Source organism: Apteryx rowi, unplaced genomic scaffold (assembly GCF_003343035.1).
Source record: "Apteryx rowi isolate R43461 unplaced genomic scaffold, aptRow1 scaffold_21, whole genome shotgun sequence".
NCBI lineage: Eukaryota > Metazoa > Chordata > Aves > Apterygiformes > Apterygidae > Apteryx > Apteryx rowi.
Genome location: NW_020448419.1, coordinates 3,254,700 through 3,270,255, shown reverse-complemented (window position 1 = coordinate 3,270,255; position 15,556 = coordinate 3,254,700). Strand labels below are relative to the sequence as shown.

At 41.9% G+C, this 15,556-nt stretch overlaps 1 protein-coding gene across 1 annotated transcript in view; it reads right to left on the bottom strand.

Annotated features, from left to right (window-relative positions):
* PLCB1 (phospholipase C beta 1) overlaps positions 1–15,556 on the bottom strand; it is a 484,775-nt gene that overhangs the window by 421,133 nt on the left and 48,086 nt on the right. The window contains exon 4 of the mRNA XM_026064146.1: positions 2,388–2,465. Coding sequence (XP_025919931.1) covers positions 2,388–2,465 — 78 coding nt within the window. The remainder of the gene's footprint in view (positions 1–2,387; positions 2,466–15,556) is intronic.

Sequence of the window (15,556 nt, the reverse complement as noted above, 5' to 3'; positions counted from 1 at the left end):
TATACAGCAACAGCAAACAGACTCCTGAGCCAGATTTCTGACTTGAAAGCCCTAGAGTTATTCAGGTTGTGATTTACTGCTTCTCAGAGTGACTAGCAGGCAGGACCGGCTGGAAGAACGGCTGCTGTGCATGCCTACTCTCCACACCCACGTGTTGGGATCACCCAAGAAAATGTGTCTGACCACTGGTGCCGGCAGGCAGGCTTCTCCAAAGAATTGCTGCATTATATAGTTCATTTTGTTTGCACTCAGAAAATAACAGGCCCTCATTATGACAAAGGCAAGTTGCTTCAAAAAATAATAATCAGTTAAAAAAGAGAAAACAATCACAAAGAGGCTGCATTGTCCTGATATTCCTTCAAGTAGCTCCACTGCCATCAAAAGATCACTGTTTACACAAAGAGAAGGAAATTAAGAGAATTTCCTATATAACCTTCTTTTTTTTTTAATGTCAGTAGTTTCATAACAAACATGAATCCAAACATTCTCTGCAAAAGCAGAAAGTGGCATTTCCTTCCTGTTCCTTGCACTATCAGCACCCCAATAGAAATATTTTAGTTTCTTTAAACAGACCATTAGGATGGGGTTTGGAAGCAAGCTTTACTTAGTTGTCATGAATTATTAACCAGACAAATATCTTTTTTGTTGCCCTTTACAGAGGCTTGATTTGCAAGTTTAAAAATCAAACTGATACTTCGGTCTATTGTACAAATACCCAACATTTTAAAAAAAGCTCTGGGCATTATAAATACATTTTTTCATGAATATGGGAACAACAATTCTATAAATAGCCATTCTTCACAGAACTGCTTCAAGACATTGTTTTTACAGACAACAGTAGGAAACTGAAGGAGGTCTTAGTGCCAAACATATTAGAAGTGAAAAAAACTCTCCAATCAACTCTGTTTTTCCATTTATTATTAAGAAGTTCTTCCTTTCCCCCCCCCCCCAACTTATACAATTGGTTTATGCAAGGGGAGAAACAAAAGAGAAGACTTCGCACCAGGTTCTGGATTAGCTGTTTGGTTGATGTAAGTCAGTAATATGCTTCAATTTCTAATGGGATTCAAAGCTTTGCTTCTTTGAGCAGTAATTTAACAACTCTAGGCTGTCAACAGATGAACACTATTAACCAGCACCACCTTGTACAAGAACAACCAAAATAAGACAAGATTTTTATTGCAACTCCATGATACGATTTTCAAATATACTGAGTCACAACTGCACTCCATCTCCTCAAAAAAATAAAATAATCAAACTCAGGGAGGAAGACAAATAAGATCTAATGTAACAGCAGATAGCCTGTAGAGTCTACAGGTTGCTGCCTCCTCAGGCAATTTTTGCACTGTTACTTAAACACAAAATCAGCAGGAAATTATGAAAAAGGGCTGCAGAACTGGTAAACTGAGTTCCCATAGCCAGGATACTACAACCATGTATTTAGTCATTCTGGCATATACTCCAACACAACACTAAAGCTAGAACACTACCAAGTTCTAATACTGTCTTCAACAGGCAACAGGTACGAGCACTTATTTCATGAGAAATACTTGAAAATTCATCTATAAAGAAGAGGGGAACCCATTCAGCTCCTAGTTTTAATACAGTATTTTGCTATAACAACAAACATTTGCAACAATAACTTGCTATTATATATTTGATATGTGAAACAAACTGCACTCAGTTGCTCAGGGCACTGCTCTTCTTTCACCCTAGTGCAACTCCACAGTCCCCAACAGCTGGGGACATGACAGTGCCGTTGTCAAGGGGTGACACGGATGTGAAATTGGAGTAACACAGTGATAAACCAGGCCGTGAGCTTTCCCAACAGCTCCCGAGACATGAGTGTGATCTAAGCATACAGGAATGTTTTTAAAAGAAAGTAAGCGTCCAACAAGGATTAGTAAGAATTTAGTGACGTGGCCCACTAGGCATGGCCTGGGAGCACGTGGCAATTCAGGAAGACTAATTCAAAGGGAGCTTTGGCATCTGGGAATTCTGGGTCTGCCGTGCACCACAGCCAAAGTCTTTAGTGCACGGAAGGCAGGCAGAGAAAACACAAATCAACTAGAAACCGAAATATCGTCCCAAATTGAACTCTGCCTGTAAACCAGAACAATTCTATACCTTACCAGGTGTCAAGAGATTGTTATCAAGGCTGGGAAGCGCCAAAGTACTGGAAAACTCCAGACTTACTTCCCTTCTCTCCATGTTTTGTGCACCAGGGATGAGCATGGGCCTATTATATTTGTTCCCTAGAAGCAGAGGGACTTATGCTGACGCAATGCTTCTGTCTGCTATGCCAGAATTAGCAAGCAAAACCTCCTGACTACTGCCCATCGCACCAGCTGAAACAGAACCATTCTAAGCAGCAATCTTTCTCTTACCTTATTTTGATCTGTCCAGTAAAAGAAAAATCCCTGTGGATCTGTTCTGAGAATGATTGGAGTCACAACAGTGGAGTCCTAGCAAAAAGGAAAATAAGAAGACGTCAAGTCACAGAACAGGTAATTATGCACTAGCTACCATGCCACCCCTGTTAACAAATTGCGATGTCTAGAAACCACCCTTAAGATATTTTAGTGACATATTACTAGTGATAATTTAGTATCGCAGGCCTAATCTCCATTTTTCTGACATAATGTATTTCCATTACTGAGAAGACAGCACTAAATAACTCCAGACTTGTTAACACATGGAGTTATTCCAGAAAAGCTGGAAGTGGATGAAGTTAAACAGACACAAGACACTTACTGTCAAACTAGAGTCCATGTAGCAAAGTACTACAAATAGTTATTAGAAGTCCACTGCCTCCCTTAATCCAAATTAACTTTCAGATATAGACAAGAGCTAAATGTCTATATAACCTTTAATTACCATATAAAGACTGTTTTTGCCAAGAAAGCCTGAAATAGTATCTATTACAATGCAGTAAGACTTCTGTCAATTGCTTTACCCTAAAAATCTTTTCTATTATTTCTACTACCCAAGTATGAAGATTTTAGTAGTGTGGGTGCACATATATATTATTATACATAGTATATATAGTATGTATACCTATATATATATATATATATACACATACACACACACACACACACACACCCCACCACCCCAAGGAAAAAAAAAATCAGTTAAAAACCTTCACCCTTCTGTGGTGACATCCACAGCTCAGACCAGTTGAAAACCAGCACGTTTGTCAGTACTAGAACTAAGGAGGCCTGGTTTCCTATACGCTCATGTCTTCCGACTGACAGCTCGCACATGACTCAAGAGAGACAAGCTCTAACTGCAGCCTGTCCCACAGGTGGGTGTTCATTACATCTCTCACCCATCGGGAGTCCCTGGTGCCTAACAATAATTGAAATCAGTGCAGCCTGGCCCTAATAAGATTTCTCTTCTCTTTCCCCTACCATTTTTCATGACATCTGCAAAATCGCCGTTGTCTTCAGACCTCTACCTTTTCGCCAAGTTTGATTTAAAAGTTATGGAGGGACCCAGAAAGGAAGACAACAACAAGCAGGCAGAAAAATTGCTTAAGCCTCATTTCCACAGGCAACCAGGCTAAATACACAATTCATCCCCAAAGAGGGTGCATATTTCTGTTCAAGTGTTACAGGTATTTTAGAGCTTCAGAACTCATCTGCTTTCAAAGCAACAGTATGCAAGATTATTTTACCTTTCTTTGAAGAAAAAAGGCTCTAACTGATCCCAATTAAAGTCAAATGCCTTTAACATTTTTTTAAACTGCAAATTAAGTTATTGGAGGTGACATTATCATAAATGAATAAAATCTTATCTTTCTGCTTCAGAAATGGCATTTTTATAACACCTATCTATGCCACACTGCCAGTACAGTCCTTCACGATGGAGCACCAGACTCACAGTAATGAGTGTTTATGAAACACTGAAGTTGAATCATTCCTAGTTTACAGCTGGAAAAACAAGATACAAAGAAGCTAAGTAATCGGTCCAGTACCAGTCAGAAGGCTATGGTGGAACAAGCAGAAAAATAAAACAAAGCGTGAAGCACGTTTTCATCTTACCACAGGCAGAAATACAAATAAAAGAGTAAACTCTTACACTAAAAAGAATCAAATCAAAGATCAAAAACAAGATCAAACAAGAGCATCCAGCTCTTTACAGCTGGAAGACCTGGGTTGTGCATTAACTGTGCCACAGGTGTAGTGACACCCAAACAGGCTCCACAGGAGCTTTAGAAGACTGAACAAGTGCGGGTGCATTAACGCCGGGAGGTGCTATGGGAACTTCCCAGCTGGGATCAGAGCTAGTTCACTGTTCCACAAAGTGCCACCAACCCTTCTTTTCCTCATTACAAGATAACAGTCCTGTACGCACTGCCCTTAACAGAATTAACATACAGAGTTTGTACCATCCACATTGTTTGCTTTTTCTATTTTTCCATAGTTTCTAGTATCTTGTACACCTGAGAGTTGGGTACTGTTTGAGTGCAATGAGCAATTTGTTTTATAAAAAGCACCGAGCCTTGAAGAGGTGTTGAACAGCTGTCAATATCCATAAGCTCCTAGCAAAGTGTTCTTAAATCTCTGCCATTCAAAAAGAGAGAAAACAAACTGCTCTGGTGATATGAACTCTCCATAAAATGAGAGTAAAAAATATACACATTTTTATGTACATATATATAAAAAAATTAAAACACTAAGTGTTCTTCTGTCTTGGAACGAGACAACTTTTTTGGGGGGGGGGGCAGTGATGGGAAACAGGCATGAAGAAATTATGTCCAAGATTAATTAGCTTTGCTGATTAATCTTTCAAATCAGCTGCTTAAACCCCAAAACTGTTTGGATTTGTCCGTGCTCATGACACACAGCTGTCAAAGTAAGACTTTTCTAGACGTGGGCTGTAGGATGTTGACTATAATCAGATTCAAAAATGCGGGGTGTGGGCGAGAGAGCCTCCAATATCTATCAAACAACAGAAGGGAATCCTTATCATGACAAGGGATGAGGATCCTCTGTGCTACAGGAAGATTTCTGTGTAAAAAAAAAATAATAATAAAAAAATTAAATTTAACCTGTGCATTATTTCCTTAAAGTCCCACATAACCACCACCTTGAAGCAGTGTCATATTTCCATGCCTGTTTTCCAAATTAACTACACCACTCTGATATTAAGCGTCGTACAGCTACCATGCTGGATAAACACTGTATCTCCGCTCTGTTACAAACACAGCATCAGAGAATTAATTTTTGTGAGACTTCCTGTATACATCTCAAAAACTCTTCCACCCCATTAACAGTGGCAATAAAAGTCACGTGGATAATGTTTTATATATTCTAAAAGCTAAATATAACTTGTAGAAGTCCCTCCCACCAAAAGCCAGACTCCTTATCTTTGGGTGTAGAAGAAGGGAACTAAACTTCCCTCATCACCTCTACAAGCAACTCTTCCCACTCCACGTGGACGGAGAGTCCTGACTGACGCCCAGGCCAGTTTGGGTGCTTTTGTATTGCTTTGCAATCATGAATTGCAAAGGAAGGCAGCAATCAAAAAGATACATGAAAATCTCTTTTTACAATTTACATTCAAGAAAGAGCGATTCAAGGCTCTGAATCAGAAGCTTGTTTCAAATGACAAATGCCTGGCTCATATATTTACAGAAATTATTGTACTATATGGAAAACTGTTTTCTTACCCAGAACACACACTACTGTCAGTCATAAGGAGGCCATGAATTCAATTTCCTCACCCAAAGAGCTGACCAGCTCATCACTCCCCCGAACAGAGTTAGCAACCATACACAGCTTGAAAGACAACAGTAACAGGGCACAAGTGATTAGCACTACCTCTCGGTTCCCTTTATCTTCTAGTTGAAGAAGTTATATATAGCCCTGTAAAGGAGAAAAAGAAACCCAGAACTCGATGGCCAAAAAAAAAAAAAAAGTAGAGATTCATTTTTTCCCTAACCCACTCAAATCCAGAACATGAAAATAAAAAATAATTGTTTTTTTTTAAAAAAAAAGAGAAGAAATCTCAACTCAGTGTATTCTAACCAGAGACTTTCGGAGACAGACTTTTCAAGTAGCTCAGCTCCTACCAACACACCTAAGTGAATTAGCAAGATCTCATTTTCAAGACTCAAATCTGAGTTGGGTGGGTGTTGTGCATCTCCTAAGCTGACAGATTTGGAAATCAACACAAATTTAGGTGTCTTATGGGGGCTTAGCTCTTATGATCATCCGGCTACCAGCAAACAAGCCAAGCAACCCTTTGGATAGGAGCCCCAAGATTCCTGGAACATTTCCAAGTATATAATCAATGGAGGAGGAGGAGGAGAAGGCAAAGATCAGGTGTGATCAGAAATGGAAGAGGAGTAACAGAGAAAGTCAGAACGTCACAGTCAGTGATGCAAATGATTGCGAGCTGTCGGGTTTTTCAAATGCTACCCTTGGGTGCTTCTGCTAGGCAGTGGCTTGGCTTTTGGCAAATTGTCATCGCAAATTCCTTTAATAGAAAGATTTAGAGTGACCTTAACCTGGTAGTGCCAGTGTGCTGCATATAACACCAGTCTGAATTTAAGTGAATAATTTTTTTAAAGGGCTTTTAATTTGACCTTTAAAAGCCCCCCCACCTTTTTATTTATTGACATAGTGCCAGTTCTCCACTTTCCTCCAGTTTCACAGCCCTGAATGAGTAATGTGGTTGTTCTATACTTATTCCATTAAGTTGCTTCCTAACTGTCTGCATAACCTCAGATCCTGCATTAGCAATATTCTTCATTTTATACCTTTAAACAAAGAGGTTATTCAAATTCGTGCCCACAAAGCACCACTAAGAACTTTGGGATACTTACCTCCAAGGCACAGCAGAACATGGGCATAAAAGACCAAAGGACAAATCCATGCTGAAGTGCCTGCCAGATAACTGCTTCAAGGTTTCATTTTAGGTGGGGATCCCCTAGACCCACATCCAACACTAACTAGCAAAAAGTGACACCTTCATTTTAATATTCCTGACCAGTAAAGACTATTCTATAAAGCCAGACAAGGGAGCGGGTGGAGACCTGGGGCTAGCTCCTCTCTGACCTTATGCCCACGTTTGTCACTTCTCGGAGCACCCCCACCGCCAGGCTTCGGGCCCTGCTGGGAAGGACAGAGCCCACTGCCCCACTCCCCATCCCTCGCAGGGAAGGGTTCAAGGGACAAGGCTGGAAAGAAGGGCTGCCCAAGGCTGCACCACTGCAGCTTACGGCCTGGGCTTTGGCCATTGCTCCCGGGCTCTCTGCCCTTCATCTATACTTGATGTATGAAGTTAGCCAGGGGGTACACGGTTGCCACTGTGCTTTGTGCCAGGCACAGTTCAGCATAAAAATTATGAAAGAATGTTACGGATTGGGATCAGATTGGAGACAAAAAGCACAGAAACAAAGCTTTTCCTTCCACATGCAATTAAGTGAAAAATGGCTACTGCGTTTTTCAGATCAGAAGCCCTGGGCTATAGAAAAGGGATAGGTGGACCACAATTTTAGGGATAAGCAAAATACAAACATTTAAGTCCTGCTCCTAGCAGCTACGCCTCGCTGAATCTCACCTCCAACTCATTTCACTAGAGCATACCCCAACAAAGTAGTTCTGCCATCAGAATAGCCGTGATGCAAATATTGGGTCAATCCTGCCACAAGTGAGAAGTTTGTACTGAATCCTACCAGTATAAATATGGGAATCAAGTTCTACATATACCTTGACAACCGCAAGATCATGACTCAGATGAGTACGTGTTTTAATAAACCATAGCGATACCAATGATGTTTCTTATAAATACTTACAGTCAATTTTCCAATCAACAGGATGAAAAAAAAAATTAAAAATTTTAAATCAGAGAACCTTCAAAGACTCTGAAAACAGTTTAGAATTGTTTTAATTTTTTAAAAGATTTTTAAAATTCTGGGGAAAATAATTTAAAAAACAAAAAATTAGAATGCTTTTAAGTTTTAAAGTTTTAAGAATTTCTAACAAGTTTTGAAAAACAAAAAGGAAACTAAATTTTTAAAATGTTTTAGAAAAATTAATATGCTTAAAATTTAAGTTTTATTTAAAAAAAATTGAGAATTTAAAACATTTTTGAAAATTTTCAAAATTAAAAACTTTTGAACACCTTAAAAAATAAAATATTTGAGAAATTAAAAAAATAAAAATAGACCTGCTTTAAGAATTTTTCTTTCAAGTAAAAGGTGGAAAAGTGGAAAAAATTTAAAAATTAAGAATTTAAGAACACTTTAGAAAAAATAAAGATTTTTAAAACTTTGGGAAAAGTTTTTAAAATTAAAATTTTTAAAAATGAAAACAAACAAACAAAAAAACCAGACCAGCCTTAGGCTTTTTACTCCAGATAGGGCTCGTGGCAGTGCCTTATTAAGCCAGACATTGCTTCCTGAAATTTTTACATCATTTACCTCATTTGCTTGAATCTGCTTCTGGCAGATTTCTACCAGAGTGCTTCCAAACACAAAGCTAAGAAATACAGGTTGTTTCTACCAGAGGCACAATATTCTGCAATTTTTCTTTCACTTTGGAGAAAGGGCTTGAACCATGGCTTAGCAAGGGTGCAAGGCTGCGGGGGGGGGGGNGTCCCTGCAAAGATAGTTTTTGCCACCCCACAAACTGGGGGGGGGGGGCTGGAGATGAAAGAGAGGCTTATAGGCTTTCTTTTCTTTTGGGGGGAAGGAGGGGGAGCGAAGGGGTAGAGAGAGGAGAGTCAAGGCGAAAGGCCGCCGCACTGAGCGGATACAGTAGCTGCTACATTCCATAATGCCCTGGGCACGGGCAGGCCGCAGCCAAGCAGGATCACCCGAGCAGTTACTGTTATGACCGTCTTTAGGCTGACAGCTGAACTAAGAGACAGGGAGAGAGACTCCCACTCCCCTAGTTTTGCAACGACCCCCTGAAACAGTCAGGAGGGGTAGATATGCCCTCTTTTATTGCAGCTGGCACAAGAACCACGTCTGCTGGGTAAAGGAACAGGTTTCACAAAGAAAATGCTGCGGAAGGTGACATGAGCACTGGAGCTTGGAAGCAGGACAGGAAATCACAACTGGAATCAAGTAGGACTGGGGCTGGACACTGGTATAAGTTAAAGCCAGGACCTGCACACTGAAATCCCACTTGCTCTATAAGAACATAAGGGAGAAAAATTCTTCACCGTGAGAGTGGTCAGGCACCGGAACAGTTTGCCCAGAGAGGCTGTGCAACCTCAATCCTTAGAGCAATCTGATCCAACTGGGCTGGCTCTGCTCCCCCTGGAGCTCCCTTCCACCCCAATTCCCCCACGATTCAGTGACAAGGGAATGGGCTGGGAAACCTGAGCAGGGGAACTCGGGGCCCCCCCCCACAGCCCTCTCTTAAATCCACAGGCAAACAGACCGCCTGAGCCATACAAGTCATCCCTCAGCTCAAGCAGTACAAATCTGTGTGGGAAAGTACAGGGAAAGCGCAGCAGAGGCTGCAGCTTTGCTGATGACACTACATGACACAGGTGGTCACTCTGGTAATTGAAGACTAACTTCCTGCAGGTTTAAAAGCGCCAACTTGAACAGGATTTGTTTCTCAGAAGCCCCCTCAGACTACCCCGGCCTCATTCATTTCCCACGCTTTCAGGATAGCTATAGCCTTACCCGCTTATGCGGTCTCGATTTGTCAGCATGAGTGCTTACTTGTTGTAGGTGCTGCAAAGTATGCAGTCAAGAAAGAAGGAATAAAGGGAGAAATTTATAGCTAAGGTAGCCAAATGCCAACAGGGAGGATTTTGTCTCTGCCAGAGTTCTCATGTGATGCAGGGCAAGTCATTTAAAGCAGCTTTCATGGGCATAATACTGATTTGGAGAGGTGGATGCTGGAATCGTATTTCCATGTTTCATTTTCTAATTTGCAGAGATGCTGAGCCCAAATTCATCTGTAGTCACTGGGGAGTCATTCTGAACATCTGACTGTACGGTGTTACGCAGCCTGAAAACTAGGTCCAAGGTGTCTAATCACAGATTAAAAATTAGTATTTTTTTGGCACTGGTCTCTTTTTTGGACCTACAATAGTTCAGCTGGGAACAATTTCATCATCTAATGCATCTTGTGAAAATAAATTAAGAAGTGCTTATGAAGCATTTACTCTATAATAGATAAAAGACTCTGTAAAGATTAAAGTTAACTCTATTTCACTACAGCCCTTGTTAGAAGAAGTACTTGGAACACACCAAATGTAAGGCGAGGAAAGCATCCAATGTGCAACTTCCATTCACAGTTAACTTCCCCTTCTCTCACACAGAATTCCTCACTCACTTAAATGATTTACTTCTGATTTTCATTTTCCTTAGTATCAACCAACACTCCATACTGCTCAGATGCTATAGTAACAGAGGTTCTCTGCAACTTAAACCATGGTGTCGCTGTATTCTTTTGAGGCAAGGCCTCTAACCCTTCTGCAGGGGATCCAAATCCCCCCCCACCGCCCCCAGCTGAAGTCAATGAGAGCTTTGCAATGGAGTTAACTAAGTTCAGGCTCTCCCCTTTCCTGAAAGTTACCTGCTGGGAAATTTTTAATTCAATCTGATTACTCTTCTATGTTGTGAGAGAGAAACTACAACTTCTACTCATTTAGATAAAATATTTTTTACACAGCACAGAGTTGATACTTGTTTGCCACATAAAGATCAGCAGCAAAGGAAAAAACAACAACAAAACCCTAAAATGTTGGGCTAATTCTTCCCTCCAGACTGAAAACATTCAGAAAAAATAAACTGTTGTTCAGGTTATTGTTTTAGTTTTATACACACAGAACAATAGTCATTCATTTTTCAAGGCCTCAGCAATATACTGTAGTGACAGACTTGTGCAGAGTTTAAAAAATGTAGAAAGAAAACAAGTTACATGAGCATCGACATCTTAAACCACTCCTGAAAACTTCCAGCCTTTTTTTGTTTGATGATATTCAGATGTTATGTTTATTTAAAACTTATGAAGGGAGTGTATCTCATCCTCTCGATAATCTCCTTTAAAAAGATTCTAACCAAATAAAGAAGTCTGAGAATTCTCCCACATCAGTTTACACAGCACTCATCATCTGAGCTCAAAACCACTTCATAAAGACAAGGAAGGATTCTAAGAGAAAACTAAGTATTCAGAAAAAAACTATACAGCTATAAAACTGGAATTGCATCCCCTCAGTTTAGGTAGTGTTACATTACCTTACTGATATAGTTAACTTGTAAGTAAAAGTAAATAACGTAAGCTACAAAGACCAGCCAAATTCTTTATGTAAAGTACATATTATCACTAGGGAAGATAAGAAAGCCTTTAAGCAAGAACTGAAAACAAATCTATCTTTAAATATATACCATCATATTAGCCTGCTTCTGTATGCCAATTACTGCTCTTAGAAGATACCAGGTCAGCTGTGCCCGAGCTGTCAAGCTATTTGTTAACTCAGTTACACCTATCTTGTTCCCACGGGCCGCAAAGGAGAATAAAGCACAGAAGACATAGCCAAGGCAGGTTTCAGCCCCTTTAGACCGTGTAACAGTCCTGTGAGAAGTCTTCCTTAATACTCAGGTTTCATTAACTGCCTCAGCTAGTAATATATTCTGCATTATTTTCAACCCCCTAGAAAAAAGCTTCACCCATGGACTTAGTTGCATCTTTTTTTGGTTGTTGGGTTTTTTTTGTTTAAAACTCTCATCAGAAAGAGCTATTATAACCTTGGGTTTCTCTACAGCAGAGTAGATCAAGCCAGTTCTTTAAGCTTCTCCTCAAATAGATGTAGTTTCTCTCTAGGAGTAATAGAGCACATCTGTTGTAAGACCAGGCCACTACTCAAAAGACTCAGTCTCTTCTCAGCAGTAAAGGAGAAGGGGTTATGAAAGCCCAACTGAAGGCTGCATGAAGAAACATGATTTTTCAGAAGCAAGTGCTTAGCAAACTGGCATCTTAAACCAGACATACTCATGCATATATCCACAAAAAAACACCTAAGCGACTAGTCACTTTTATCTTTCGCCTATTTAAACTTCAGCTATTTCTCTTCAGTGCCTTGTGAATCCAAACTACTTATCAAGAACGAGACTTAATTCTAAAATATATTTTCCTAACTGTAAGGCTGTCATAGATTAAAACAGAAATCTAATTCTCTGTAAGGAAAAGCAAAGTGCCAGGAAAACAATCATTCGTTTGATTTTAGCATTTTACATCCTAATCCCAAACTGAAGCCAGTGAAAAGACTTTAGTAGGTCATTGGATAGCTAAACATAAGTGAAATCACATCCAATGCTGATGCACGAAAGTGCCACTTGTCTTGCAGAGCCAGAAGTTTTTAATTGATCCTAACGCACTTACAGTTTAGAAGCGGAAGCACTCCACGGAGGAAATGGTACTGCAAGATGCCTGAACTGCTCGCCTTCCACCCGCTTGCATTTGATCTCAAGTGGCTGCCATAACCTCTTACTCTCCTCCACTGAGATCTGCGCAAAGCTCAGGAGAGGCATTTCTCTTCCGAACCTTACCATCTTCACACTTTGCAGGGAGTGGGGGCAGGCACTGGACAAAGTTCCTATGTAATACATAGCAGATTTCACTGCCGTTCCTCACAGAAGAGGGTGCATTTAACAATGTCAGTCCCACGTCTGCTTCTTCGCAGCCTTCCCAGATCTGTTTGGAAGTCCGTACCACTACTGTTCTGGCAGGTAGGCTCCGCACACCACAGTGCAGCAGCATTCTCAAAGCTACCAAATACATTCTTTAACAACTATTGCTTCGTTCACCATGAAATTCCTTACACTCCACTCATGCTATAGCAAGTAAGTACTACTCTGGTTAAAATCCCTTCAGCATTCCTAATAGAAGAAAATACATGCCATTTTCAGTGGTTTATAACTCAGCTGGAAAGGTTTTGCTTTGGGCTGAAACTTGGTACAAGTCACAAGAATTCATGGAGAACACTCCTTTGCTTTGTGAAATGTGAAGCAAAGTCAATATAGCTATCTTTAAACCGCAAAACAAAACAGCAGGAAAGTGTGCTATAAGGGTATGCCTATGACAGGGATTAAGGTTGTTCTCGTGCATGGGTGATTGCAAAGAACTCTGTATTTTCTTACTCCAGTTCTTACTCTGAAACAGTAAATACAAAATGGTGCCTAAGAGATGTTCGTATGTGAGCCTAGCTCTGAACAGCCCAGTTAACACAGCAGATCCAAAGTAGTCATTACGGCCAATTCCATTTTAAATAGTGAACTGCAAAATATAACAGTTATCATCATAGCCTATTGTTTCACTGGAGAGTTTGTGCATTCATATTTACATGATAGACTACAGAGGTTCAGATTAATGATCATCATTTTTTTAAATCCCTTGAAGCAGACTAGTTTGACAGAAAACAAAGACTCTGATGTGGTTATTGGCTGCTCAGTGGTAAATACTTCTCAAAGTCACTCCGCATGCACTCGTCTGAAGACTCTCACACAGCCAGAGGAGATTCATTTCTATTGAGATCTTTGATTTTGTGGCACTTCCATTGCTGAAAAGAAACACTATGGGCAAAACAGTTTTGTTGGGGGGGGGGGGCGGGGAGCAGCATGTATACATATACACACAATGCATTGTTAACAATGAGTTAATGCTAATATTCTTTATCACAGTGTGGCTCACTATACATCAACTTCACAAGATTGCTGAATTTGCTCATGAAAGCACCCACTAAACACAACAGGATTTTTTCTTATCTCAGGCACACTTGCTATCAGGGAGTATTCCCTTTAACCTGAAACATGCATCTTCTGCCAGAACTTAGCTGTATTTTATTATGCAGCCTTTATTTTTACAATCGCAGATTTTTTCCATTTAGTCTACAGCAGATATGTTAGCCAGCAAACATCCATTATGTATAGAGAAAACCTCTTCCCCTAAAGACCTTAGTATACAATGCTTTTGAAATAGCACCCGAACTAATAATTTCGAGTATTGCCCAATTGCTTGGACTTTCAGTCAGGAAATGAAAATCACTTAACTTGCACTCTGCATATATCCGTATAAATTTCTTGGTAGTTTACCAAAAATGAATTAACTGTAATGCAAAGGCTGAGGCTATGCCGCGTATGCAATAAGGGGGAGGGGGGGATCAAAAAAGGGAAAACATTCTCTGTTTCTGACTATCAGGGAAGTCATTCAAGTTTAGTTTGGAGCTATCTTCTGAACACAAATCACCTATGTCAATCCAAGGTTTATTACTGTGGATGCGGTCAGGTAGCTAAGCTTATTAGACACCTACCAGCTTATTATTGTTATATGCGGGGTTTTTTTGCAATTTGTTCTGCTATTCGGCATTTCCCCTCCTTGAAAGCATTTATCACAGGTTTATAAAGGTCAGGCTCACACAGCTGGCTACTGGACAGGCTGAGAGGAATGGCAAAACAGCAGTATGTAACAGGACAGGAACAGTTGTCAGACACATGAACTGCTCCTTCTTCCTCCCTCTCAGCTGTCCGACACTCCAGTTCGTACTGCGGACGCCTTCAGCACAGCCGAATTCACAGGGAAAAGACTTGAGAGCTGCGTTCAGGCTCTCAAAAACTAGTTATCCTCAACAATTCTGCTGCCATCCGAGCCATGCAGCATGCTGCTCGTCTTTCGCAACCTCCTGCTACCACAGCTCGTGCCTCCCTGCTCCCCTCTGCCCTGTCTCCGAACACCTTTCCCAGCCAGGCTTCCTGGGGCACCGGCTCCTCCGCACAACCGAGACACAACCCCCCGAGGCGGTGCTGGAGGAGCAACGCTGCGAGAACAAGGCTAGCAGAGAAATCACCCTTTCTGCTTGCCTTCTCCACAGCGCTGGATTCCCATTTCAGAGCCCTGGGAAAAGGACAGCTGAAGAGAAAGGCTTTCTCTGAAACAGCCCTGGGCACAGCCTAAAAAAAAAAAAAAACCCACGAAGGCAGAAGTCCCGGCTGGCGCCCAGCTGCCCTCGCAGAGGTGAGGTCAACCCCCCGCTCCGCTGCTACGCGAGGCGAACCGGGGGAAGCTGGACGCGGCGAGGGCAAAGGGGATGCGGCTCGGAGGCCGCCTCAGGCTCCGGGGAAGCGGGCAAGGGCAGCGCCTTCAGCGGAGGCGCGAGTGCCAGACACCGGCACGAGGGGGGCCAGGGCACCGAGAAGGGGCAAGGCAGGGGCAGAAGGAAGGCGGGAGAGAGGGGCTGAGGGAGCCAGGCGGCAAGGAGGGACCAGGAGATGGGGAAGAGAGGAGGGGAGCAGGTTGGAAGTACCACGTTACGCGGCCGCAGAGCCGGGGACGCGTGGCGCGCAACGCGAGCCGCGGCAGAGGAGGGCACTCACGAAAGGAGCCGGCTTAATGCAGCTCGCACCAGCGCAACGGGCAGACTTCAAGCGCTAAAGAAAGTTTGGTCGGCGCACGGCTAGCGGCCACCACCTCGCAGCACGGCACACACCGCGGCGCCGGGCGAGGGGACACCTACCGCCGGCCGTTGCAGCCGGCCCAACGGCCGCCGCGCACGCACCTGCCCCCCGCGCCCCTCGCGGCGCCCC